This window comes from Coloeus monedula, assembly GCF_965178545.1.
Source record: "Coloeus monedula genome assembly, chromosome: 14".
NCBI lineage: Eukaryota > Metazoa > Chordata > Aves > Passeriformes > Corvidae > Coloeus > Coloeus monedula.
The window spans coordinates 19,636,244-19,662,241 of NC_138794.1; the positions used below are offsets into that span (position 1 = coordinate 19,636,244).

Consider the following 25,998-nt stretch of genomic DNA (forward strand, 5'->3'; position numbering starts at 1 on the left):
GCCGTGTGTCTGTGGGGCAGGGGCTCAGAGCCTGTTCCTGAGCAGTGGAAGCCTTTTGGTGTCCCGGGGATGGTTTTCCCGGTGTGTCCTCACCACAGAGGTGCCCATGGGACGGGCCCAGCCGGGCACTGCCCGGGCAGCAGCAGCAGGGGGTTGCACCCTGCCCTCTGCAGTGATGCCCTGCTGACCAGGGGTGAGCAGCGCTAATGACAGGGTGCTGCCCGTGCCCGGGCTCTGCCCTGGCTCACAGGGTCCCTCACTCCGGCCTTCCCTGCAGAGGTTTCCTAAACCCCAGGCTGCTCCCCTGATGACCCCAAATCCCTGGCAGAGCTGAGCCCTGGCCTCTGTAGGTTTGCCTGCCTCTCGGGAGCTCACATCCAGCACAGCTGCCTCGGCCCCGTGCCCACATCGTGCCAGCTGCCTGGCATCTGTCTCGGCCCTTGGTGTTCAGAGGCTTCATTCTCGCAGCTGTGTGCCCCTAAGTGCCACAGCCTGGCACGGGGGCTCCTCCTGCCACTGCTGCTTCCCGAGGTTTAGTGCCATGGAGCTTTGCTGACAGGGTTTGCTCCTGCTGCAGCCCCGCAGCGCCCGGAACTAGCCTGCCCTGGGGCTGGCACACAGGGGACAGCTGGGCAGTTGTCACCTGAGCAGAGCCGCAGGGTGGGTCAGCCTGGAAGGCACCGCCCAGGCACAGGAGTGTGTCCAGAAAGCTCTGGAATATCCCCAGGAAGAAGACTCCACAGCCTCTCTGGGATCTGTTCAGGGCTGGGCACTGCCCAGGGCAGTTCTGCCTCCTGGGCTCAGGCCCTGCCCGTGGCTCTGGTGCTGCTGCCGGGCCCCAGAGCAGAGCCCGGGCCCTGCCCTGAGCCCTCCCTGCAGCCAGGGACACCCAGGGCTGGGGGCCCCTCTCAGCTGGGGCTCCTCTCGAGGCTGAGCAGCCCCGGCTCCCTCAGCCTGTGCTGGGCACGGGGATGCTCCAGGCCCTTCCTCAGCTGCGCAGTCCCTCTTGTCCTGAGGAGCCCAGAGCTGGACGCAGCACTCCAGGGCTGAGCAGAGGGACAGCAGCTGTGTTTGTAACGGGAACAGGGCTCAAACCCAGTCCTGCGATGGCAAAGTTAAGGGGAACTTCGAAACACATCCAAGTGCTGCGAGCCCAGGAAGCAGCAAGGGCAGTGCCCATTCCCTGAAATGTGTGGGAGCACAGATTTACCCCCTGAAAGGGCTGTGCTCTGCAGGAAGAGCACTGCAAAGGCCTCTGGAAGGGCTGCAGCCTCTCTGGAGCTGGAGCTGAACAGCCCAGGGTGTGTCTGTGGCCCAGCCCGCACAGCCTGCTGCCAGCACATCATCTGTGATGCACATGCACACACAGTGCTGGTGCTGGGGACAGCTGAGGCAGCTTTTGAACCTCTCACGGGGAGATTCCTGTCACCACTTGGGCTCCTGATCCAGTGCCAAGCCTGGCTTTGTCCCTTAGAGCCGTGTTCTGCCAGCCTCAGCCCAGACTTGGAGTCCAGTTTGTCTGAGGCACATTAGCCCTGGCAAGAGGGTGCAAATTAATGGCTCCTCTTCAAAGCCTCTCCCAGGAAGGCACTATTGATTGCATTCATATCAAGTGGGAAACTTTAATGAGACAGCTGGAGAGAACAGCATTTCCCTGCCTCACTTGTTGTTCAGCCAGGCAGGGCTGGCGAGGAGCATGCCAGATCTGTGAGTTGTGTGAATGAGGCAGGAGCTTGGCCCACATAGGACCGTGGACAAAAGTCAAGTTGGCTGGTGGAGGAGAAGGGGATTTTGAGCAGCGTGGCAGTGTGGACTGTGTTTCTGCCAGGAGAGACTGAAGTCAGTCCCTTCCTGTCCCCACAGAGCCTCCTGCTGTGCTGTGAGCGCGGGGAAGGGGCACAGGGCAGTGCCAGCCCCGCAGCTGGGTCAGGGCTCCTCCTGCCCTCACACTGAAAGGGGAGGGATGCTCCTCCACAGGGCACCAGACCCCGAGGCCGGCTCTCACTTCCACTCCAGTGTGGCAGCCACACTTCCAGGCTCTGTGTGTGGGGGGGGAGCCGGAGCTGGGAGCCCCCAGCCCTGAGGACAGGTCTGGTTTTGAGCCACTCCTCTCCCTGCCAGAAACACGGCAATGGAAGCAAACAGCCTTGCCTTCCCCACCAGCCCGAGGTGAAGGAAGGAGAAATCTTTCTCAGGAAGGACACGAGCCCGACCCAGAGAGGTGCGTGAGGGTTTAATGGGCAGCAGCCTCATTGATGAAGTTATTTTCTGAGCCCTGCTGTGAAAAGAGCTGTTTGGAAGACAGTTTCAGGACATGCAATTATCCAGTTTGCCAGCTTAATGCATTCAACTTAACCTCATTTTTATGAAGCAGAAATCAATGTGGTAACTTTTTCAAGGCTAAGAGATGACATTTTATTCTTGCTTCTCTCATAAGGAGGCATATTTTTAAGCTTCGTTTTCTGCTGTAACTCCTCCTAGTTTTGATTAAGCAGGAATACTCCAAGGGCTAGAGGAAAGAGTGAGGCAATTTCCACATTCCCAGAGTCACATTAGAATGGAAAATGTTTCTGAAACCTCTTTGCAAAGCATGGAAAAATTCTCCTTCTTGGAAGAGGACTTGGAAGTGCATTTAGAACTTCAATGCAAGCGCTTCTGCATTAATTTCATCCAAGAACCACTTCACCAGGGAAGGATTCTAAAGGTGCTGATCTTCCTCCCAGTTTTTCATTCCAAGGAATGCAAAGCCCTGTTCTCTGTTACTGCAGTGTCTGTCACCCTCTCTGCTCCCACATGGTCAGGGGTTATTTTGGTATTTTGGTACCCATTCCCCCCTCGTGTCCCCTTCCCTTCCTGAGCCAGGAGTCCTGCAGAGCAGCAGCTGCCGGAGCTGGGAGCTGGGCAATGCTTGTCCAGAAGCTCCCCAGCAAGACTGTGCCACAAAACTGAAGGGTAATTGCCCTGCTTTTCATTAACATGGCCCTGTCCCACCCCTGGCATTTCCTGGCGTGGGTGGCAGCACACAGGAGTGTGTCAGTGACACCTGCAAAGGCCTGTCCCCGCTGGGTGCTGGTGATGGCACCTTTGCTATTTGCTCATCCAGGATTTGGGAGGGAGAAGCCAGGAATCAGGGAGGGCCCCGTCAGGGGGAACATTGTGCCTTTGGCAGCAGCTGGAAAGAGAAAGTGAGAGATGTGATGTGAAAACAGGAACACCAGAATTCTTCTCGTGGCTCCCTTCTGGGGTCGGGCGCCTAGAGTGCCACCAGGGTCCGCGCCGTGGAACGAAGGAAAAACACAGCCACCTCACAGGGATCACACAGCTGCGGTTCAGTCGCCCCTGAGGGGCCACCCTGAGCCACCTGCCCAGCTGTGACACCGACACACCTGTCTGCAAGGAGCCCCTGGGCAGGGCCTGTCCCCAGGGCTGGGGGCCACTGCTCGCTCTCCTCGCCAGGAACATGGCCCTGAGCCGGGGTGGGACATTCACATCTTCATCTCAGCCCATCAGCCGGGGAGGGATCCATCAGAGTGAGGGTGGAATCGCAGTGTCCCCCGGTTCCTGGGGCTTGGGAGAGAAGCAGAGATTTGGGCAGAGCGTTTCTAAGGGTCGGATCCAGCAGGATGGGTCATCAGGAAAGAATCAGGGTCTGTGTGTGTGTGTCAGTGGGTTTGGAGTAGGAGGAGGCTGCTCTGAGGGCAGATCTTGAGCTGGGGGTGAGTCAGGAGCTGAGGATGCCTGAAGACAGCAGAGCCTCAGAGCAGGGAGCAGCTGGAGTCTGCCCTGCCTTAGGATCACCTGAGCTCTGCTGCACCATGGAGTAGCTCCAGAGGGTGAACTTTGGCACTGACAGGCAGCAAACCAGCAGCAGCAGCAGCAGCAGCGTTTCCTCGTAAGCACTGGAGAGGAACTGCGAGGATAATGTCCCTTAAAGTAGCTGACAGGCCTGCTTTTCCTCAAGTCCCTGGAGAGGGTGGAGAGCAGTTAAGACACAGCAGCTGTGTTTGTTTTTTCTTCATTTATATATTTTTTTCCCCCAGCAAAGTGCCGGGTGTTAATTCCTCTTGATTTGCTCAGCACAGCCCAGTTTGGAGAGGCCGTCCCTGGAACAGGGCTGATTAGCCTCCTCTCCAGTGTGCATCACCCAAACAGCCACTAATCACACTTTATCCCAACTGCATGCCTCTCGCTGAGGCTGTAGGGAATTCGGCTGGAATTGTGCAGTCAATTACACAAACTTGGGGCAGCCAGAGTCCAGAGCCTTCTGTCAGGCCCTCTGCCCAGCCAGGGGGGAGGTTGCTCTGGTGGCGTGGAGTGAATGAATGCAGTGCTGAGCTCTGCGTGTCCCCTGAGCCCGGCACTTCCCTGTCCCTGTATCTCCCAGTGTCCCTGTGCTGGAGCATCCATGGCAGGTGCAAAGCCAGCACCTTCCTCTCTGTTCCCATCTACTCCTGCATGCACAGGAAGGGTGACAAGGGCTGTGTACAGGCAGAGAGAGGAGAAAAACTCATGATCCAAGTGAAAAATGCATGATCCAGGATGGTTGTTCCTCCTCCAGTGTTCCTCCCCGCAGAAATGGGGGTGAGCCCTGGTCCTCTGCACTGCGAGCTCCTTCCCCAGCTGTTCCCTGCCGGCAGTCACAGGCATCCCACAGGAGCCTCTTCGGCTGATAAATCACCTCAGGCTTGTGGGAAGGACAGATAAGAGCTTTCTCTTCAGCTCTCTTCCCTCCAGACTTAAAAGACACATCGGTATTTTGTGTTGAGCATGAGGCAGAGCCAGTCCAGCTCTGGAACGGGGAAGAGGTGCAGGAGAGGAGGGCAGCAGGATGCAGGGGGCTCCTGTGGAAGGAGACAGAAGAAGAGAGAGCTGGAGAAGGCTGTGGCATCCCCGGCTCTGTTCTGGCACGGGATTGTCTGTTTGATCTTCAGACAATCTGTCTGTTGTCAGATCAGTTAAATGTGCCAAGCAGCGGTGTTTGTCACATTTTTTGGGCTGTCCATGCAGCAGTTCACCCCATGATGGGTGGGAAGAGGGCAGCTGCCCTCCAGGGAATGTTAGGGATCCTCCCTGGATCTCCTCAGTGATGCTGCTGGACGTGAGCCATGATGATGCTTCTCATACACAGACATTTTGCCCCTCTCCTTTTTGCTCTTCAAGGGCACTTGAGCAGCTGGCAGGGAAGGAAGAACCCAGCCCACTTTGGGAAGGTGGAAAAAACCCTTCCGCTCCATCCTGGCTGGCTGTGAGTGCTGGGAATGCAGGCGGCGCGGTCTGGAGCCAGGCTGGAGCATGTTCCTCTGGCCTTTAGCCTCTCCCTCCTGCCCTCCCCGAGCCACAGCACGCGGCAAACTCCTCCAGGAGCCCCTGCCTTTGCAGGAGCCTTATCTCCGAGCACTCTCCCCTTATCTGCAGCCTTCAGCCTGGCCGCGCTGCACGGAGGGCGGATGGGGACCGCAGCTGCTGGCAGCAGCTCCCGTCCGCTGCTGGGAAGTGGGAGCTCTCTGGACCCTGCTCGCAGCCCCTGTGCAACTGCACAGCCAGGGCACAGGGATCCCTGCTGCTCTTGGAGCTTCCCCAGCCCTGCGGAAAGCAGTCTGTGCCCCTTGGGGTGTCAGTGACATGCCAGAGCAGGCACCTCAAACGCCTGAGCAGCCACGGCCTCCTGCACCCTCCTGCACCCTCCTGCACCCTCCTGCTCCTGGGTGCCAGCGCACCCTGGGCTCCGGGAGGGTGCTTTGCCCCTTCCTTGCCTGAGGAGCGCTGCCCCAGGACGTGCTGCTCCTGCAGCCTTCCCTTCCGCCCCCGCAGGCTCTCCAGGCAGGGGGGGAGAGGCGCAGAGCGCAGCTGCTGACCCTGAGCAGCTAACGGGGGATTGGGAAGGGAGAAGAGCCGCTGCCACAATCAGTGCAGCAGTGCCTGTTTTGATTAGCCAGCAATTTTTCTGGTCATTTGGAGAACAAAATTCGCCTGCCTGCGCTCCCTCCTTCCTGGGGGAGACATGGGCTGTTGGATGCCGCCCCAAAACTCCCTCTGCTGTCTGGGCGGTGGGGAGAAACCGTTCTGTGGGGAGAGGAGGCTGTTTCCACAGTGATTGGAGTGGACAGCCCAGGCTCAAAGGGCTGGAGGATGTTTTCTCGCAGCCAAGGCCTTTCCTCAGCGGGAGGGCTGGACACCAGCACCCCACACCGGGGCTTCTTGCTGCTGCCATCCTGGTTTGCAGCTGGTGCAGAGCTCGCTGTGCCTCCAGCCAACACCCAGGGCCTGAGGCCGGCGCTTCCGCGCTCGGTGCAGCCAGGAAGGTGGGAAGGGACACCGATGTGCCAGCTCAATTGACAGCTGGCACGGAGCAGGGGATGTGCTGATGGAAGGGAGGCAGCTGCCAGCTTCACATGCCAGCGCTGGCATCGGAGAAGTGACAGGACACGGCGCCAGGAACAAGCGGGGCTGGCGTGGGGAAGAGCCTGGGGCAGCGCCGTGGGAGGGCTAGTGCGTGACCCCGGGATGAAGCCCAGGTGGCTGCCTGGGGGATGTCACTGCAAGGGCAGCAGTGTCCGAGTCCTTGCAGCCTCCTGGGAGCGGGACAGCCAAGCCGTGCCCTCCCTGCTTCCCGCTGGCAGCCCTGGGAGCCAGGTGTGCCGGGCTTGGCTCCCGCAGCGGGGACACGGCCACGCCTCCCGGGATGGGCAGCAGAGATCCCGCTGCTTCCTGGAGCCGTGGTCAGCGCTGGGAGCAGAACATCCCCTCCTCCTGCCCGTGCGGGGTGTGGGGCTGAGCCCTCAGCACAGCCCCGCTGGCCCCGCTGTGGTGACAGCACGGACTGGCCTCCCTCGGCTGCGTGCTGGCCCGATCTGTCCCTGCCTGGCATTGCCGGCCTTCCCTTGGTGGCTTTGCCAGGCTTGCCAGGTCACTTTGGCTGCCCTGAGCCACAGCCAGGACGTGCTGGGTTGGGCAGACCCAGGTGCAGCCACAGCTGCCCACAGGAGCCTCCTGTGCTCCCCATCAGCCCTACATGACGTGGGCTCCTGCCTTTCCCTTAGCAAGGTGATGCTGCTTGGCATGGAAGCAGGGAATTCCAGACCGGTTTGGGTCAGGAGGGACCTTAAAGCTCATCTGTTCCACTCCCCTGCCATGGGCAGGGACACCTTCCAGTAGCCCAGGGTGCTCCAAGCCCCGTCCAGCCTGGCCTTGGACACTGCCAGGGAAGGGGCAAAGACCCCTGCAGTCAGTATTTTGCCTGGAGGTTCAGTTTAGGGTTTCCTCTGATTGCATCCCAATACATTCTGCTCCAGCCCCTTCACCTCATCCCTCACGTTCCTCAACACTTCCCTCCTCACCTCCCTTTTGCCATCCAGCAGATCTGAAGAAGAGACAATCACCAAATTCCTTGTCAGAAGTGTTTGCATCCTCCACAGTATCTGGAGCACGGCTGGAATCCGTAATGCAATCCTAATGTTCAGATCATCTCTTGTCTCTGTGCTAGGGAGTGACAGAGCTCAGCTTCAAACACCAACCCCTCATTAAACATTTGAACACCACTCCGATCCTTCCAGAGCCTGGGCTTCCTGGTGGTTTAGGGAGATCCACACTAATAACTGCGACATCAGGCATCTGTTCCTGGCTCCGTTTTCCGTCCTCCCACTGAGGGCTGTGCAATATTTCATCCCTCAGGTTATTTTGTGTAGTGCTCTTGGGAGTGCCCACACCCATCCGAGCGCTTCCGAGCAAATTCCCTGGAGGAAGTCGCCCGTTCCTAGGAGGTCATGAGGAGAAACTTCACTGAATTCCCAGGTCTCACCCACCAGGGACACTGAACTCTGGAATACGATGGTGCTGTGAATCCAGGTTTAGTGGAAGGAGGCAAACTCTTACGCTCTGTAAGAGTTCATTAAAGATTGACTCTTCTTTTTATAATGAAATTTGACACAAAAGGTCATGCATGTAGAGGTTTCAAGGGTATGGGACACGGACCTGGGATCTCAGGGCTCTGAGTCCCAAACTGGCAGGCCAGACTCACATCTGGGGTCTTCCATCCAGGCTTGGAAATCTGCAGAGGTCAGGTTTAGTGCCCTGCATTTGCTTCATGCCATGCTCAGCCTAACCTTGGTTTTTTGGTGTTCAGAGGCTGTTGGGAAGCCCTAAAGCTGTGGCTTTTGGAACAGCCCAGCTCCCTCACCCCACGTTGCTCTGGCAGAGCTCCTCACATGCAGCCTAATCCCAGCTCCCTTTGTGGAGGGGAGAGCACTGTAAGCACAAAGACAGAGCTTCTTTCCTGGTATTATTTGAACCAGGAACTCATTGAGTGCCAGAGCTTTCCAAAAGGAGTATTTAATGTTGCCTGGGAAGTGTCCCTCGTGCCCTGCTGGTCTCCTTGCTTGATCCCATATGGAGCAGCTGCTCCTGCTCTCTCCATCCTCTGCCTGGCATGTCCTGATTCCCATTTCTTGCTCTGCCAAAGGTTTCCGCGGTCAGGGATCCGGCTTCATTCATAATCGTCTGACACTGAACTATAATTCCACCTTGCATTGGAAGTGGTCTTGGAAAAGACACCTGTTCTGGGAAATGCAGAGCACTGGAGCCTTCTCCATCCCTCTTGCAGCAGGGCTTGCACTCAAGGGCACGGATCCATCCCTGCTGACTTTTTTGGGGGAGAAAAGGCAGTGTCAGCCCTCCTCGATTCCTGCTGTGGGTCTGAACCTCTCCTGGAGTCCCAGCTTGTGTGGGATCTGCGCTGTGTCAGTACAAACCCAGGCACGGAGCAGCCTTCATGGAATCACGGGCTCACAGAGCAGTTGGGCTGGACCTTAAAGATCATCCAGTTCCAGCCCCTGCCACGGGCAGCACACCTTCACTCCCACAGTGAATGGGCCGAGTGCTTTCCTTGGCACAGCTCCCACTCACAGCTCTGGAGAGGTCAGCACTGAGGCTGACCAGCAGCCAGGAGCGATTCCCGGAGCCCCTGAGCCCTCCGGAATCCAGCACTGCTGGTCGGGAGCCGGTGCCGCAGCCAGGAGCGATCCCCTGATCCCCTGAGCCCTCCGGAATCCATCACTGCTGGTCGGGAGCCGGTGCTGCAGCCAGGAGCGATTCCCGGAGCCCCTGAGCCCTCCGGAATCCAGCACTGCTGGTCGGGAGCCGGTGCTGCAGCCAGGAGCGATCCCCTGAGCCCTCCCGAACCCAGTGCTGGTGGGAGCCGGTGCCGCAGCCGCTGCCAGGGCTGGAACGGGGTGTGCCCCACATCGCCAGGGCTCAGTGGGGCCCTGTCCTGCGTTCCAGGGCAGATGCACAGCCCGGAGCCTCTGGAGGCAGCGTGGCTCTGCAGGGCCCAGGGCTGGAGCAGCCTCTCTCTCCCCCACGGAATGCCTGAGTGGACCCGCAGCGGTGCTGAGAGCAGAGGCTGGGCCGTGCAGCTGCTGGAATGACCAGTGCTGCCACTCCTGGGGGCTTCATTCCCCCAGGCCACTTCGCAGTGCTGCTACCAGCAGTTTTTCTCTTCCTTTTTCTGATGGGGGCAATGTTTCCTGCTGCTGGCCGGGGGGTTCGCAGCAGTGGGGTGGTGTTAAACCAGCGGAGAATGATCCAGACTAGAGAGGGCAAGGCAGGACAGGAGCAGTGAGCAGGTTTTGGATTCCCACAGGGCTGAGTTTCCCTTAAACTGAACAAGAACCGAGCAGAGTAAACACGAGCACTTAAAGCAGCTCCACTCATGTTTTGTGGAGCTTCTCTGTAGAAGCTGCTTCTCTGTGACTTCTTCCGTTCTGCTCCTCTGCTGGAGGGGATGAAAAGAGAGCAGGGATTGAGGGAGTGCAGGGTGGAGACAGGCTCTAAAAATAATATAAATGGCCATTGTAGGTTACCAGAGTCTAAAAATACTCCAATTTTACTTACTTGGGCTACTTCTACATCAGAGAGTAAAGCGAATTCAGAGAAATCTGATGAGAACAACCTGGAAGAAAGGAAAAGCTTGGCATTCTTTCCTTGAAGGGGAAGGGATTAAAAGAAAAAAACCAAAAACGTGTACAGTAATAATAACAGCAGCAATAATCAGCTAGAAAAAGATGAGTGCTGTATTTATTTTTCCTGCTATATTCAGCAAAGATAGGGGCAGCCAATGAAATTGGGAAGGCAGCAAATTCCAAAAGCAGTCCAGGCAATGCTCCTGGAGACAGCAGCTGTGCAGCCATGGGAGCTCCTTCCACAGGGAACCCCTTCCAGGGGCACTTTGGGGGTTCCTGGGAGCTCCTTCCACAGGGAACCCCTTCCAAGGGCGGCACTTTGGGGGTTCCTGGGAGCTCCTTCCTCAGAGAACCCCATCCAAGGGCGGCACTTTGGGGTTTCCTGGGAGGTGTGGGGTAGACAAAAGGAATGATTCTGTGTGTGCGCTGGGCAAGGGGGGTCAGGCCAGTGGAGGAGTGAATCAGGGCCCCATTCCCAGCGGGATTAACTCCAAGAGATGCTGCAGCAAAGCCGTTTTTGAAGGCAAATAGCAAAGGCACGTAGGGTTATTGGGTGCTGTAGGGTTATTGGGTGCTGTAGGGTTATTGGGTGCTGTAGGGTTATTGGGTGCTGTAGGGTTATTGGATGCTGTAGGGTTATTGGATGCTGTAGGGTTACTGGGAGCTGTAGGGTTATTGGGTGCTGTAGGGTTATTGGGAGCTGTAGGATTATTGGGTGCTGTAGGGTTATTGGGAGCTGTGGGGTTACTGGGTGCTGTGGGGTTCTTGGGAGCTGTAGGGTTATTGGATGCTGTAGGGTTACTGGGAGCTGTAGGGTTATTGGGTGCTGTAGGGTTATTGGATGCTGTAGGGTTACTGGGAGCTGTAGGGTTATTGGATGCTGTAGGGTTACTGGGAGATGTAGGGTTATTGGATGCTGTAGGGTTATTGGGTGCTGTAGGGTTATTGGGTGCTGTAGGGTTACTGGGAGCTGTGGGGTTACTGGGAGCTGTGGGGTTCTTGGGAGCTGTAGGGTCATTGAGAGCTGTCGGGTGTGTGCTGGTGTCCCATTTCTGGCGATGAGTCTTCAGGATAGGAATCCCAAGAATATGGAGGGTCCCCGTCTTCCCCCAGTCCTGGGCCTGAGGCCCCACTGCGGACCCTGGACTGGGCTGCCACAGCCCTGAATTGTGCCTGAACCCACAGCCCTGCCCAGCTGGTCCCCTTCCCTTCCCGGGTGTTTTTGGGATGTTGGGCTGTTACCCCCCTCACAGAGCTGTGCAAATCTCCTCCTTTTCCCTGGCTGGGGCTCCTGGGATTCCTGCCCTGCTCGCTATCAGCAGGCAGCATTTCCTGCAGGATTTCTAATTACAGGGCAGCCTTTGGGGACTCTTCCTGCCCAGCCAATATTAATGGAGGGTTAGAATATTTTAGGTACACTTTAAATACTGCTTTTCAACATCTTTGTTCTGCCCGAGTACACTTTTTATATAATCTGTATAATCTATATACAGCCACAGCAGGAATTAATCCCTCATACTTTCATAAATATCATCTGGGCTGCTTGTTTGTTAAAAACCAGGTCTCCCTGCCCTAGATTCTTCAAGGAAATGAAAAATTCACCCGGCCCTTCCCCCTTTGCTCTCCTGCTGGGATGGGAGCAGCCTCTGGTGTGTGTCCCCAGGTTCTGGGAGGTGCAGATTCTCGGGACTCCCCTTCCCGGTGCTGCTCCCGTGGGATTTGTCCCCTCTCAGGTGCAGCAGGAAAAGGCTCCATTGCTGTTGTTGCCCCAGCAGAGTGGGAGGACATCCGTGTTGCTGTCACTGGTCCCAGGCCGCCTGTGATGTGTGGCACTGCGGTAGAACACACTTGTGTCAGCCTGGGCAGGGCAGCTGTCCCCGCTGAGGTCCCCGGAGGTGATCCAGCCCTTGCTGGGTGTTCTCACACTCGTCTCTGTCGGGGCAGCTGAGAAAAGCCCAGCGCTGGCAAAGCCACTGGAGTTTGTGCTGCCCGTGCCCACAGCCTGGCACAGCTCCTCCCGATCCCTGCATGGCTGCAGCCAGGGATTCTGTCCCCGGGCTGGGCAGTGCCCCTGTCCTTTCTCCTGCCCTTCCTGATGTGCAGGAAGAGCCAAGAGTGCCCAGAGTGGATCCCTGTGCGGGCGAGGGCTCAGCCGGGTCACAGCCAGGCCGCGGTGCTGAGCACCCTCTGCCCCCTGAGCTGTGCCCACGCTCTGCCCCGTGGCACAGGAAACATCCCCCGCCCCAGGCCTGCCAGGAGCTGCCTTCCCTGGCTGTTACAGCCCCTGGCAGCATCCCAGGAGTCCCGGCTGGAAGTTGTGCCTGGTTGCCGTGGCTGTAATGGAATTAGAGCGCAGGATTGAGTTAGGCGAGAGCGCCCTGCGTCCCTGCAGAGCACGGAGCATCCTGGCAGCCTGTGCCAGGCTGGAGCAGCCACAGGCCCTGCTTTGGGACTGGAAATAATCAAATAGAAACCCAGGGCTGTGCCAGGGCCTCACCTGCCTGCACTGCCCCCGCTGTGCCCACCAGGGAGAACTTTTCACAGGCAAACGGGTGCCTGCTCCTTTTGGGGAGTGCAGTTTCGGCTCTCGCCTTCCCCTGCGCTCCTGCAGACGCCCAAACTGGGCTAGCAGAGGGCTAACAAGCGTGGGCTTTGCTGGCCTGATTGAAGTGCAGGTAGCGTTAAAGAAACACTGGCAATTGATCAAGAGCAAACTGCAGGAGTTCTTTAGTTCTTGCTCCAGGGCGGGACCTGATGAGTTCGTATTCAGTCTGTCTCGGCTGTTCATTGTACGGATCCCTACTGGGATTTTAAAGATCTGCTCTGAATTTTGAACTAGACAATGCAGGTGGGACCGAAAGGAATAAGAAAGCAAAGGTCACTGCTGATTCCTTTCTCAGGTTGGGAAGGAGGGCTGTTCCACGGGATTCGGAGGAGCCAATTCCCCGTCTCATTTAAGAGCCTGTTCTCGTGACGTGGCCGTGTTCCTGCCGTGTCCTGGTGTGTGTTTATGGACACAAACAGAGCTGGCAGTCCCTGGTTCCCGTGTCAGGCTCTGCGTGGGGCCAGGGGGCTCCTGTGGCACACCAGGCGTTCACTGAGGCCGCTCTCAAGTGCTGCAGAGGGAGCATTGGCTGAGCTCCGAGACAACAGCTCCGAAACAACGAGTGATTTCATTCACTGGCGTTTAACTTCTGCCTCCTGCTCGGGGCCCTTCACCGGTGCTGGAGTTTGCACCTTGTGGCACTCAAACAGCTCCCAGAGAGCCATGGCATAGCCCAGCTTTGGGAAAAGGGTTGGGATCCCCTTCTTTGGCACAGCTCTGTAATGTCCTCACTGGAAACAGCTCCGGGGAAAGGCTGGCACTGTCCTGGGTGATGCCACAGCCCGGTCAGCCCTGCCAGCAGGGTTTGCCCGGTGCTGCTCCCAGCCAGCTGCCTGCACTGACCGTGGCCTGGAGCTCGGGGCATTCCAGGTGTTTTCCCTCAGCCCGGGGAGGTTTTGCCCAGAGCACAGTGAGCCCTCCTGGCACAGGCTGCAGCCTCACCTGCAGCACCCGGGGCAGGCATCCATCACCTCCCCGTGCTGCTGCGTTCCCTGTTCCAGGGGGAACCCTGCCCTGAGCCAGCACGGAGCCTGGCACCGCCCTGCACACCTCTCAGTGCCCCTCCTGGAGCCATCCCCAGCCCTCCAGGCCCCTGTTTCCAGCCACCTGTGTGCCTTGTCCCTTTCTCGGGGATTCAAGCCTCCTTTCCCCTGAGCAGCCCAGATATTCCTTTCCCTGGGCACATCTATGTATAGCTCCTGGGCAGGGCAGACCTTTTGTCTGGTGACTGTGGTCATTCTGAAGCGTCCAAAAAAGCCCATGACCTATTTCCAGCAGTGATTCACTGCAAGCCTCTCAGAGAACTACAGTTCCCAGAGGTGCAGATAAGAGCCACGAGAGATTAGAGGCAGCCTCAGCAGGTGAGATATCTAATTCCTCTTGAGAGCAAGACACCCAAAGCCTTTACAGCTCTGGGGTCCTGTTTTCCTTCCCTTTTTCCGAAAGCTGTGGAAAACCTGAGCTGGGGGAACATAAACCGCACGGAAAAGCAAAGGAGAGCTTCCTCCAAAGTCACAGAGCTGCCGGAAAGAGCCCTGGCCCCAGTCCTTGTGTCGCTGCTCCCGGGAGGTGACAGTGCCACCGTCCTTCCTGCCGCTGCTGTCTCACAGCCAGGGCGGTCTCACACTCGCGGAGCCACAGCCCAACCCCAAATGTTTAAACCAAAAGGTTTAAAGGGAACCGTGCGGGAAACACGGTCGTTTCGAGTTGTGCCGGAAAATATTTTTAAAAGTCTGTGTCCCGTTGCCGTGGTGACAAAAGTTCTTCAAACGATGAAGATTAAAGTCTAGGCTGGGAATGGTGGCATGGGGAGAGGAAGGGGGGCTGCTGTCATGACAACCTCAACTCCGAGAGTGCAAGAGGCAAAACACACGGTGGTGGCAGGATCTTGGGGGTTTATATATATCTATAAACATCTGCCAGCTATGCCAGCCTTCTCAGTGCTAATTACTCCAGCTAGTTCACCTTTCTCTGCTGTCAATATTTTCCAGGAGACACAAGTCTCGGAGGGAGAAGGCAAGAACATGCCTTTTTTTTTCCCCCTTCCCTTCTGCACAGGCTTTGTGCTGTTCTCTGTCTCCATCCCCTGAGCTCCTACCTGGGGAAGAGCTTCCAGTGGCCAGGAGCAAGAGTTAAATCATCTCAGGAGGAGCTGGAGGCTCGCACGGTGCCCTTAGAGAGTTTTCCAGCCCCGGGCAGCGGCAGGAGCAGCGCCCTGCCTGCACACACACACTGAGGCTCTTCCTCCTGGGGCCTGGCTCACCCACAGCCCACAGGCAGCAGATCAGAGCTGCCAGCCCGAGCTCTGGCTCAGCACTTTGCCCTCAGCTTCCAGGGCAAGAGGCTTTTCCCTGCCGTGTGCCCCGCTGGCCCCTCCGGAGCAGCGGAGCTCGGGCGTCGCGTGGAGGTTGGGAGCAGCAGGTCAATGTCAGCACAGCCCCCCGAGCCCCGCCGGGGGAAGCTGCCGCGGCAGCACGAGGGCTGATCGCATTCCGAGCGTAAAATGTGCTTGGCTGTCTCCGCTACCACCTGGGCCCCGGAGCCCTGCCCTGCGAGGGGCTGCTCCGGGCACACGGCCCCGGCCCTTGCCGAGCGGCAGCCCCGGCGCACGGCAGCGTCAGCAGCTCTGCTGGCGGTGCTTACGGCACTGGGTGCCCAGCAAGCAGAAAGAGACACTCCACCCCAAACTCTTGCCTCCGTCTCAAACTCCCTCTCCTGTGTCAGGAGCATTAATCCGCAAACACCAGAGGTTTATGTCCGAAAAAGAGACAGAGGGGTTCTGTTACTTGATTCGAATAAAGAGAGAGGCCATGGGGCATTCCCCCTGGGGTCTCTCAAATTTTTGGAGGGCGCAGCCTCTTTTTATCCCAATTTCCCGACCGCATTTCCCTCTCTCTTTCCCCATTGGCTGAGGTACTCGAGAGGCACAGCCTTCCCGGAACGCCTAAGACTCCCTTCTAATGTATACCCCCCCCCCCCTTTATTTTAATTCTGATGGAATTTATGGTTCTTCCCATTGTTTCCTTCATCTCTCAATATCCAATTCCATTTATCAGCAGACCTACAGTTTATCTCTTTCTTTCCGTTCATCGATCAGTGGAATCCTTCCCATTGTTTCTTTTATCTCTCAGCACTAGTTTTACCCACCCCCAGCTTGTTTGCAAAGACAGGTCCCTCGTTCCTTTCGCCTGCCTGTGCCCCTGGGTGCTGGCACAGCAGGCAGCCCGCAGCCCCAGCCCGCGCACTCGGCCTGCCCATGGAGCTGTGCTCCGCAGCCCGGCCCGGCTCCATCTGCTGCCTGCTGCTCCCAGCCCCGGATCCCCGGCTCCCTCCTCCCGATCAGCCCGGCCTGACCCAGCGCTGGCCCTTCCGAAGGGATCCCGCTCCCCGAGGTGTCAACAAACCCAGCTGGGATCCTTTACGGGATTCTTCCTCCCCAGCTCAGCCTGGTTGCAGCCACAGTTGCCTCGAACATCTTTGTATAATTTAGTGGCTAGAACAGCATGTTTTCCGTTCTTCCAAACAAAAAAACGTGTAGAAATGTGTCAGTTCTTCCCAAAGAAGGACGTGTCCATTCTTCACCAAAACCCTAGGAGTTACACAGGACAGGAGTCAAACTGGATTATATTTTGCCGCATCTTAAGCGTGACATCCCATGGAGAATGAATAGGAAGTTGGGGAGGGTGAGGAAGGAGCAAGGGGAGGGGGATGATGCATTTCCCACAGCAGCATCGGGAGAGGGGAAAGAGCAGCCGAGACGCTGCCGTGCCTTGCGCCGCACCCTCCGTCACCCCACAGGCGGAGCTCCTGCGGGAGCGCCCTCGCCCTGCCAGCCCTGATTGCTGTGCGTGCTCGGGGTGGCCACGGTGGCTCTGTGTGTGCCCGAGGCTGGCTCTGTGTGTGCCCGAGGCTGGCTCTGTGTGTGCCCGGGGCTGGCTCTGTGTGCCCAGACTGGCTCAGGGCTGGCTCTGTGTGTGCCCAAGGCTGGCTCTGTGTGCCCAGACTGGCTCAGGGCTGGCTCTGTGTGTGCCCAAGGCTGGCTCTGTGTGCCCAGACTGGCTCAGGGCTGGCTCTGTGTGTGCCCAAGGCTGGCTCTGTGTGCCCAGACTGGCTCAGGGCTGGCTCTGTGTGCGCCCAAGGCTGGCTCTGTGTGCCCGCCTGTGCCCAGGGCTGGCTCTGCGTATGCCCGGGCAGGTTTGTGCTCCTGGGGAAGCCCACCCTGCCAGCTCCGTGTTCTTTGTCAGTCCCTCGCTGCAGCCTCCCAGGATGGGGCTGCACATCGGGGCTCCCAAACCCTTCCCCTTGCCTGGCTGTGTCGGTCAGGACTCATGCCGGGTGTGGGGAAGGTGACAGCTGGCACTGATGCCCAGGTCACCCACACCTGCTTTCTCAGTGAGCTGCCTTCAGCTCGCACACTGGCTGGAACGAGCTCGTGGTCCAGGCTGGTGTCGGGACTAAACAGGCTGGGTGGGTGTGGGTGACCCCCAGCGCCGCAGGGACTCAGCACAGGCACCCTCGGTGAGCTGGCCTAAAGGACTGCAGGCTCAGGAGAGCTCTTTGCAGCACCCACCCGTCCCTGTCTATCGGCAGATTAACACCGGCGGTGAGAAGGCAGCTAATGCCTCTGTGAGGAAATGGATCTTTGGTATCTTCAAAAGCCAAGGAGAGCGAGGCAGGCTGAAAGGCGTGTCAGCTTCCTTCGCCACAGCCCACAAATACTCTTCCTAAATGTGGGTGAACGTGTCTTTCCTCACAGAGAACAACCTGAACGCTGACCCTGGGGCACTCGCAGCAGCATGTGAGCCTGTTTTCATTTTAGAGATCTGCGTTTCCTCCTCAGCCCTGTGGGGTGTTTAAGCCAGAAATGAAGAGCAAATTCTTTGCTTTCCATTAAGCTGGAGCAGGGTCACAGCTCCGTGGTTATCCCCAGGGGGTTTATCCCAGTTGTGTACTAGCCATGGTGCGGGCACAGACCCCAGCCCTGGCTGGGCACCAGCGGGATGTGGAGCTACAGCACTCCCGCTCCGTTGGCAGTGCGTTGGTGAAGGGCAGCGGGCAGTGGCAGTGCCTCCCCGTGGAGCAGAATCCGCCCAGGAGCCCGGCATGGCAGCAATCCTGCCAGAGCCAGCGCTCCGATGGGGGCTCGCCCTGGTTCCCGTTGGCATCATCGGGGTGCCGCTGCCCCAGGGCCCCCAGAGCCCCACAAACCCCTTGGATCCGGGCACAGCAGCTCCAGAGCGTGGCAAGCCAGCAGTGGCATCCCAGAGCAGATGGGCACTCACACCCAGCCCAGATGTGCACTCATACCCAGCCCAGATGTGCCCTCACACCCGGCCCAGATGTGCACTCACACCCGGCCCAGCTGTGCCCTCACACCCAGCCCAGATGTGCACTCACACCCAGCCCAGCTGTGCCCTCACACCCAGCCCAGATGTGCACTCACACCCAGCCCAGCTGTGCACTCATACCCAGCCCAGATGTGCACTCACACCCAGCCCAGCTGTGCACTCATACCCAGCCCAGATGTGCACTCACACCCAGCCCAGCTGTGCCAGCAGAGCCGGGCACAGGGGCTGTGCCATGGGCTGGGCTGGGCCTGGCAGGGTGTGCCCGGAGCAGCCGCTGCCCTGCCCAGTGCTGCCCTAGGATATCCCCATGGACACGGTAGCCCCATGGCCCCAGCCAGCCTGCAGCAGAGGGATGGTGGTGGCCCCAGTGGGATGGTGGTGGCCCCAGAGGGATGGTGGTGGCCCCGGCCAGCTGAAGCAGAGGGATGGTGGCCCCGGCCAGCTGGAACCGAGGGATGGTGGTGGCCCCAGATGGATGGTGGTAGCCCCAGAGGGATGGTGGTGGCCCCAGATGGATGGTGGTGGCCCCGGCCAGCTGGAGCAGAGGGATGGTGGCCCTGGCCAGCTGGAGCAGAGGGGTTCTGGTGGCCCCAGAAGGATGTTGGCCCTGGCCAGCCGGAGCAGAGGGATGGTGGTGGCCCCAGATGGATGGTGGTAGCCCCAGAAGGATGGTGGTGGCCCTGGCCAGCCGGAGCAGAGGGATGGTGGTGGCCAGCTTGGAGAAGAGGGGTTCTGGTGGCCCCAGAAGGATGGTGGTGGCCAGCTGGAGCAGAGGGGTTCTGGTGGCCCCAGAGGGATGGTGGTAGCCCCAGAAGGATGGTGGTGGCCCTGGCCAGCTGGAGCAGAGGGGTTCTTGTGGCCCCAGAAGGATGGTGGTGACCCTGGCCAGCTGGAGCAGAGGGATGCTGGCTCTGGCCAGCCGCAGCAGAGGGATGGTGGCTCTGGCCAGCTGCAGCAGAGGGATGCTGGCTCTGGCCAGCCGCAGCAGAGGGATGCTGGCCCTGGCCAGCCGCAGCAGAGGCGTTCTGGTGGCCGTGGTTTGGGCAGCGCCCGAGCCGGCTGCCCGCACAGAGCACAGGCCCAGTTCACGCACAGCCCTGACTGGAGGCACTGGCAGGGCCGGCCCCGCTTCTCCACGGCGTCCTTGGTCCCTCCCAGCGCCGGCGCTGAGGCCGTGGCAGCGCTGCTGCAGGGCGGCTGCAGGGCGGCCTTTCGGGTTCCTTCTGGTGGCATCCCGCCAGCTCGTTCCACAGACGCGGGATTTCCAACATGGAGCTCTTACATAACCAGGAATGACTTTCTGAGGGAACTTTTGCTCCTCCCGCTTTCCCAAGCTGCCCTTTCCAAAAGAATGGCAAGGTGTCCTTTGGCTGGAAGGACAGCCCTGATCTTGTAGCAGGGATGCTGAAGCCAGAGCCGGTTTTGGTCTGTCAAAACCAGGGCTATTAACTCTATCCAAGAATATCCTGTGAATGTGAATCCACACTCGGCTCCCTTCTCCCAGTGCAGGCAGCAGAGAGACAGGAAGCACAGGCAGTGCTGGGGCGGAGGGAGCTCTGGTGCCCTGGGACCCAGCCTGGCTTGTGTTACAACAGGACACAAAGTCCCGAGTGTTCCTGATGGAAAGCAGAGAAGCTGCAGTCACCACTCACGTTCCTGTGCTCGTGCAGGGCCCAGCTCTTCTGGAATGTTCCTGGCCCTCCTCTCCCTGGTGAGCCAGGGAAGTGCTGGAGGGCACTGCAACGCTCTCCAGAATTCCCCGCAACACCAGCACCTCTTTGCAGCAGGAGCCTCTCAGCGGCAGGCGTTTGTTCCCAGCCCTGCACAGTTCCTCCCGCGTGCTACGCTTCCTGTTTTCCTCCCGCACGGGAATGCAGATGTATTCCAGGGAGCGGGCAGGAGCTGGGGGCTCCTGAGACCTTCGGAACCGGAGCTGTGTGGCCCGCAGCTCGGACATTGGCAGCCCATAATCGTAATCACCGCTGGCAGTTCCTGAGCCACGGTGCAGCTCCTCCCCGGGTGCCGCAGCCCGGGTGTGTCACCCTCAGGGCTCTGCTCCCAGTCACAGTGCGCATCCCAAGGTGCAGAGCAGGAGCCGAATCCACCCTGTCCTCTCTCCGAGCACCGAATAAAAGCTCCCCGCCCTCCCCTGACTCGGATGGATCCCAGCCATCCTCTCAGAAGCTCCATATCCATCACCTGGTCCCTGAGCCATCCATGCCCTCGGGCTCTGCACTCTGCTTTTCATCTATCACAGGAAGGAAGGCACTTCCTCAATCTGACAGGGCTTCTCCCTGGCCCCGGCTGGAGTTCCCTGGGTTACAGCAGGGCTGGAGCTCTTTGAAAAACACCCGGAGGTGTGAGAGGAAAAGTCATTAGCAGAGAAAAACCCTGGTGGCACAAACGATCCTTCTGCAAACTGCTGCTCCAGCTTCATTAAAAGCACAGCCCCGGGCTCCCATTCCAACAGGATGGATTCGCTCTGGGTTATCTAAATGAGAATGATCATTTCTGCAGGGGGAGGAAAAAAGAGGAAAGCAGGAGGAATTATTCTGTATGAATTATGTGCTCAGCTTTCATACTGACCTATTGAGTCAGCAGTGAGAGCTGGATTTCCTAGAACACCTTTCATGCTGGATTTTGGAGACGTTCTTCTTTTCACCCCCGAAAGATCACTCGAATGGCCTTTCTCACACCGGCAGCGTGGGCTCCAGCCCGGGTGCAGGGCAATAATGGAGTTAGCAGCAGTTATCCCAAGCATTCATCCTTCTGGATTCCCGTACCCTTTGTGCTCCCTCCTGGCGTGGGTTGGGCACGCGGGCATCGCCGTGGGCGTGTGACCCTGAGGCGGGGATGGCTGGTGTGGAACAGGCACTCAAACTGGACAGCAGCTCCCACAGCAGAGGGCTGAGCCAATTCCCGCTGGAAAAATGCCATTCCTTCGCCTGGTAACAAAAGTTTTCTGCCGTTTTAGCTGCTGAGCTGCCTCCCTGCGGCACGAGGCCGATCTCTGGTGTGGGCAAAGGTGGCAGGCACACAGTGCCGTGGTGCTGGGAGGAGCAGGATTATCCCTGTTGGAGCAGCCAGGAGCTGTGTGGATTTGGCCACACATCAGGCAGCCTGTCCCCTGTGTCACAGGCTTCCCTGACACTCCTGTCCCTTGGAAGCTGACGCCCAGGCGAGGCACTTGCACCGCCCCGGATCGGGCCGTGTCCCGTCTGACCCGTAAGAAAGCCGTGTCTGTGGGTTTATTCACACGGGAGGAGCTGGCAGGTGAGGAACCCCAGCCCTCTGTGCCATGGTTCTCTTCCCCTCGCCCACCTGGGCAGGGGTGTAGCAGCAGGACCCAGGGAACACAAGAAAAGAGAGGAATCAAGTCCTCTTCCAGAAGCCTCTGCCGAGCTGGAGGCCGTTCCTTGTTGCATTTGAGCCGTGCAGAGACTGCAGCTGACATCCAGCACAAAGGCAGCTGCCACTGTGGGTCACGGTGTAACACATCCAGCAAGAGCAGGAATCAAAGAAGGGCATTGCAGCTCAAAGATGGAATGACAGAGTTTACTCCTGAGGAGTGGCTGATGGTCCAGAAATATTTGCAACCAGCTTATTCTATAGAACGAGTGACAGAGCTTTTAATGGCGAATGAGAGGACAAAGTCGCAGGGCAGGAGGGGTGACCGATGATGACTTTGTGTTATGGGTTTTAAGCTGTTTTCAGCTGGTTCTGCTTGCACACTGTGCCTGAGCCGAGCTGCTGCAGCCTCTGTGTCCCTTCAGCAGGGCTTGGGACCATTGCCGCGTGTAATGGCACTGGGGTGGTGTGCGGGGGAGCTGCCGTCTAACCTGCTGCTGTGGCCCCGCAGATCTTCCACATGACCTACGACCTGGCCAGCGCCGTGGTGAGGATCGTCAACCTCATCGGGATGATGCTGCTGCTGTGCCACTGGGACGGCTGCCTGCAGTTCCTGGTGCCCATGCTGCAGGACTTCCCCGACGACTGCTGGGTGTCCCTCAACCGCATGGTGGTGAGTGCCGCACAGGAGACACCCTGACCTGCTCGCGTTTCCTCCTTTTGCCCTGGTTTATGTTTTCCCCCTGTTTCCACTCCTCCCACTGCCGCTTTCCAAAGAGTGAGGCCGATGAGCAGAGCCCTGGCCAGGTGCTGTGGTTTCCATCCCCTGGATCAGCTCATGATAAATAATGATAAATAATCGGCTCAGAGATGGTGGGTGGGGCCTCCCCTCTGGAACATCCCGTGCTTCCCATCCCACCTCTCGGCCCTAAACCCAGCCCCTCCGGCACCCACAGCCTTCCCCGAGCTTCCCGTTCCTCCGTACATCCCCCGGGCCGGCCCACAGCTTTCCTGCGCCGTGGGCACGGAGGCAGATCCTGCAGGGACAGGGTCCCGGGGTTCGGGCAGATCCTGCAGGGACAGAGTCCGGGGGTTCGGGCAGATCCTGCAGGGACAGGGTCCCGGGGTTCAGGCAGATCCTGCAGGAACAGAGTCCCGGGGTTCAGGCAGATCCTGCAGGAACAGGGTCCCGGGGTTCAGGCAGATCCTGCAGGGACAGAGTCCCGGGGTTCAGGCAGATCCTGCAGGAACAGAGTCCCGGGGTTCAGGCAGATCCTGCAGGAACAGAGTCCCGGGGTTCAGGCAGATCCTGCAGGAACAGGGTCCCGGGGTTCAGGCAGATCCTGCAGGGACAGGGTCCCGGGGTTCAGGCAGATCCTGCTGGGGCACAGCCCCGGGGTTCAGGCAGATCCTGCAGGGACAGGGTCCCGGGGTTCAGGCAGATTCTGCAGGGACAGAGCCCCGGGGTTCGGAGCAGGACCGGCCCCGGCAGAGCCGCAGAAGGCAGGAGCCAGGCTCCCTCTCCTGGCACCGAGCAGCAAGGAGCCAGCATGGAAAGGGCTTCCCGCGGGAATGGGAGTGTCTGGGGTCCCAGAGACAGGGCTGGGGCTGCTCCACAGTTCCCATTGCTGGTGCCTTTGCCCCATGCCCCCGGAAGGGTCGGTGTGACCACCCAGCCACCCCGGGGAGAGCCACGGTCACGGGCTGAGCAGGCAGGCTGCCCAGTGCCACCCCGAGCTGTGCCTGCCGCTGCTGGGAGGGAGCTGGACACCATATGGCAAAGGCACGGCGAGTTCATGGTACCTTTCAACCATCTCGCTGAGAATGCAGGAGCTTTTATTCAAAGGGACAATGTCCAGTTGATTAAGCAGCAAAAACTGACAAAGCTTAAAAAATTGCCTCTCATTGCAGTTCTTAACCTCCAGATTCCCCCAGCCAATTTCTTCTTGAATAAAGGAAATAATCGGGCACTGGGGCAGAACAGAACAAATGTAAAACGTATCGAAGCTGTGCCAGCCTGCCGTGCCTCCCCCGTGCAGGGCTGTGGGCACAGGCTGCCCGTGCCTGCAGGAGTGAGCATCCATGGAAAGCTCATCTGTTCGCTGTTTGTTTATGCGTCTCTCCCCCTGCAATACTGGTTCGCTTCCTGCTGCTGCGAGGTGCCAGGCTGCCAGTTTGGAGCCTGGAACCCTCTGTTTATCCCCAGCACAACAGCAGCCCGTGCAGCTGCTCTGCCCTTCCCTTTCTGCTGTTTATGTGGCACGAGCAGTCAGAGATCGGGGCCCATGGCGCAGTCCAGGGCTGAGAGGACGCTCAGCTCCTCACCCCAGGGAGCTCCGAGGTGCAGGGGGACTCATCCCCATCCCGGGGCTGACCTGGCCCTTTGCAGGACGGCTCAGAGCAGCAGATTTGGAGCACGATTCCCTCACCCCAACATTTGGCTGCTGATGGCAGCAGCTCCTCCTGGCTCCTCCCCATCCATCCCTCCATCCATCCCTCCATCCCTCCATCCATCCCTCCATCCATCCCTCCATCCCTCTATCCATCCCTCCATCCATCCATCCCTCTATCCATCCATCCCTCCATCCATCCATCCCTCCCTCCATCCCTCCATCCCTCCATCCCTCCATCCCTCTATCCATCCCTCTATCCATCCATCCCTCCATCCATCCCTCCCTCCCTCCATCCCTCCATCCCTCCATCCCCCATCCCTCTATCCATCCCTCCATCCATCCATCCCCCATCCCCCATCCCTCCATCCATCCATCCATCCATCCATCCATCCATCCATCCGTCCCTCAGGGAAGAGGCACAAGCTGGGGTTGAAGCTGCAGTCAAGAGGAAGGCTCTGGAAAAGTGGCAGCAGATGGGGCAGAGGAAGGAAAGATTCAGCCGAGGCAAATCCCAGCAGCAAGGCTGGGGAGAGAGGAGGAGGCATTCCAGAGGCAGCGTGGCTCCGCAGGCTCCGGGAGGGCAGGGGAGGGAGCTCCTACCCAGAGCAGAGCTTTCCTCATGCTGCAGCCTTGTCTTCCCAGCCTTGAGAGCCTCTGAAGCTGGGAATTAAACTTGCCTTGGGGGAATTTTTTTTTTCTGCTTCTTCCCTGCATCTAAACCACCTTCTTTTTTTTTTTTTTCTTTTTGTTCCACTTAAAAGAAGTGGAAAAAAAAATCATTATCCCTGAAAACAGAGCCTCAGGAAAATGGGATGAAGAACTGGAGAGTTCTACAGCTGCACCTGTAGTTCAGGGGGCTTCCACTCCAGGAGCTGTGCAGGAATCTGCCAGCCCCAAACCAGCCTGGGGTCAGAATACTGAGTGCAGTAGCTCTTCTGCAACCAGCCAGGTTTTTTCTCCCAGTAATGTCCTTCAATCCCCTGAGAAGAGTTCCAGGTGTGTCACAGGGACCAGTGGTGGATGTGGATGGCTTTATCACTGAAACAATTTCCATCGAATCGAGAGGGGAGTGTTGAGAGAGGCCACGGAGTCAGGAAGCAAGAAACCAGAGCTCTGGGCTCTGCTTTGGTGGCAGGCTCCAGATGGAAGGTTCCAGAGTGACTCTGGGTGATGGGCAGGGCTGGCAGGGGAGAGGTCAGGGTGGCCTCCATGCCAGGGAGCCGGGAGGATGGATTTGGGGACATTCTGTACCGGCCTGGCCACAGCTCTGAGGAGATAAATAAATACCCTTGGTGCTCAGCTGCCCTGATTACACACAGCAGCCAGAAATCCGGGAAAAGGGAATCTTCCGAAGCTGCTGCAGCCAAGGGGAGCTGGAAGTGAGGTCCAGATGCTTTGCAGGCTTTGTCCATGAGCGTGCTGCTCGTCCTCTGCTCCGGGGTTTCCCACCACTTGGCACTCCCTAAAACCAGCCCCGATTTCCATGCAGCAGGGAAGGAAGGTTCATCACCTCCCATCTGCTTCCTAAAGGTTTAATCCTCACCCAGGGGATTTGTGAAGGGTCTGGCGTTGCCAAAACCATCTCGGGGCCTCGATAAATCCCCGAGTCCGGTTCCTCCCGGTGCTTCCCCCGTGCCCCGTGCTCCATCTGCAGCAGCCGGGGAAGCAGTTGGTGTCTGGCTGACTCTCAAGCGGCAGGGCACGGTGTTTGCAGTATTAATTGCCGAGCCCCGCTCCCAGGGGCTTCAGCGTCAGCTTTCCCGCAGTGCCCCTCATTAGAGCCTGGAAGCACTGGTGAGTCAGCTGCAGAGTGCCTGCTGCTCCCCCAGAGCCGGCCCGGCAGCTCCTCTCCCGCAGACCCCAGCTCTGCCGAGCCCTGGGAGCTGCTGGGAACACTGGCTCCTCCCCTGGGCGCTGTGCTGAGCCCACAGACCCTGCAGGGAGGGCAGAGATGCCCCAGGCCACTGCAGCCACCGTGCCCGGCAAGCCCTGGCCAGCCTCCCCTCCGCCAGAACGCGGCGAGCAGAATCCCTCCCTCGGAGCTCAGAGCTCGGAGCTCAGCCCCTCCGTGCTCACAGCACCGTGCTGGGGGTGCCGATGGACGGGGGAAGAGGAGTGGCTGCTGTTGATGCCTTTTCCGGGTCTTAAAATCAAGAGTCAAACCTTGGTATTTATTTTAATCAAGATTTTACCTTGGTATTTATTTTAAGGATCCTTAGGTGCACCACATCGAGGTCAAATGCACCAAAATGCACCCCGCAAAATGCACACCCCAAAAGATCTGGTAGAACATTACAGGTCTTACTAATTAGCATATCTATCAATATATCAATATTGATAAATATATC

The 25,998-nt window shown here is 58.5% G+C and overlaps 1 protein-coding gene across 1 annotated transcript in view; it reads left to right on the plus strand.

Moving 5' to 3' along the window:
• HCN4 (hyperpolarization activated cyclic nucleotide gated potassium channel 4) overlaps positions 1-25,998 on the plus strand; it is a gene marked incomplete at both ends in the record, with an annotated part of 90,883 nt that overhangs the window by 35,098 nt on the left and 29,787 nt on the right. Inside the window, one exon of the mRNA XM_082290864.1 lies at positions 21,769-21,930. Coding sequence (XP_082146990.1) covers positions 21,769-21,930 — 162 coding nt within the window. The remainder of the gene's footprint in view (positions 1-21,768; positions 21,931-25,998) is intronic.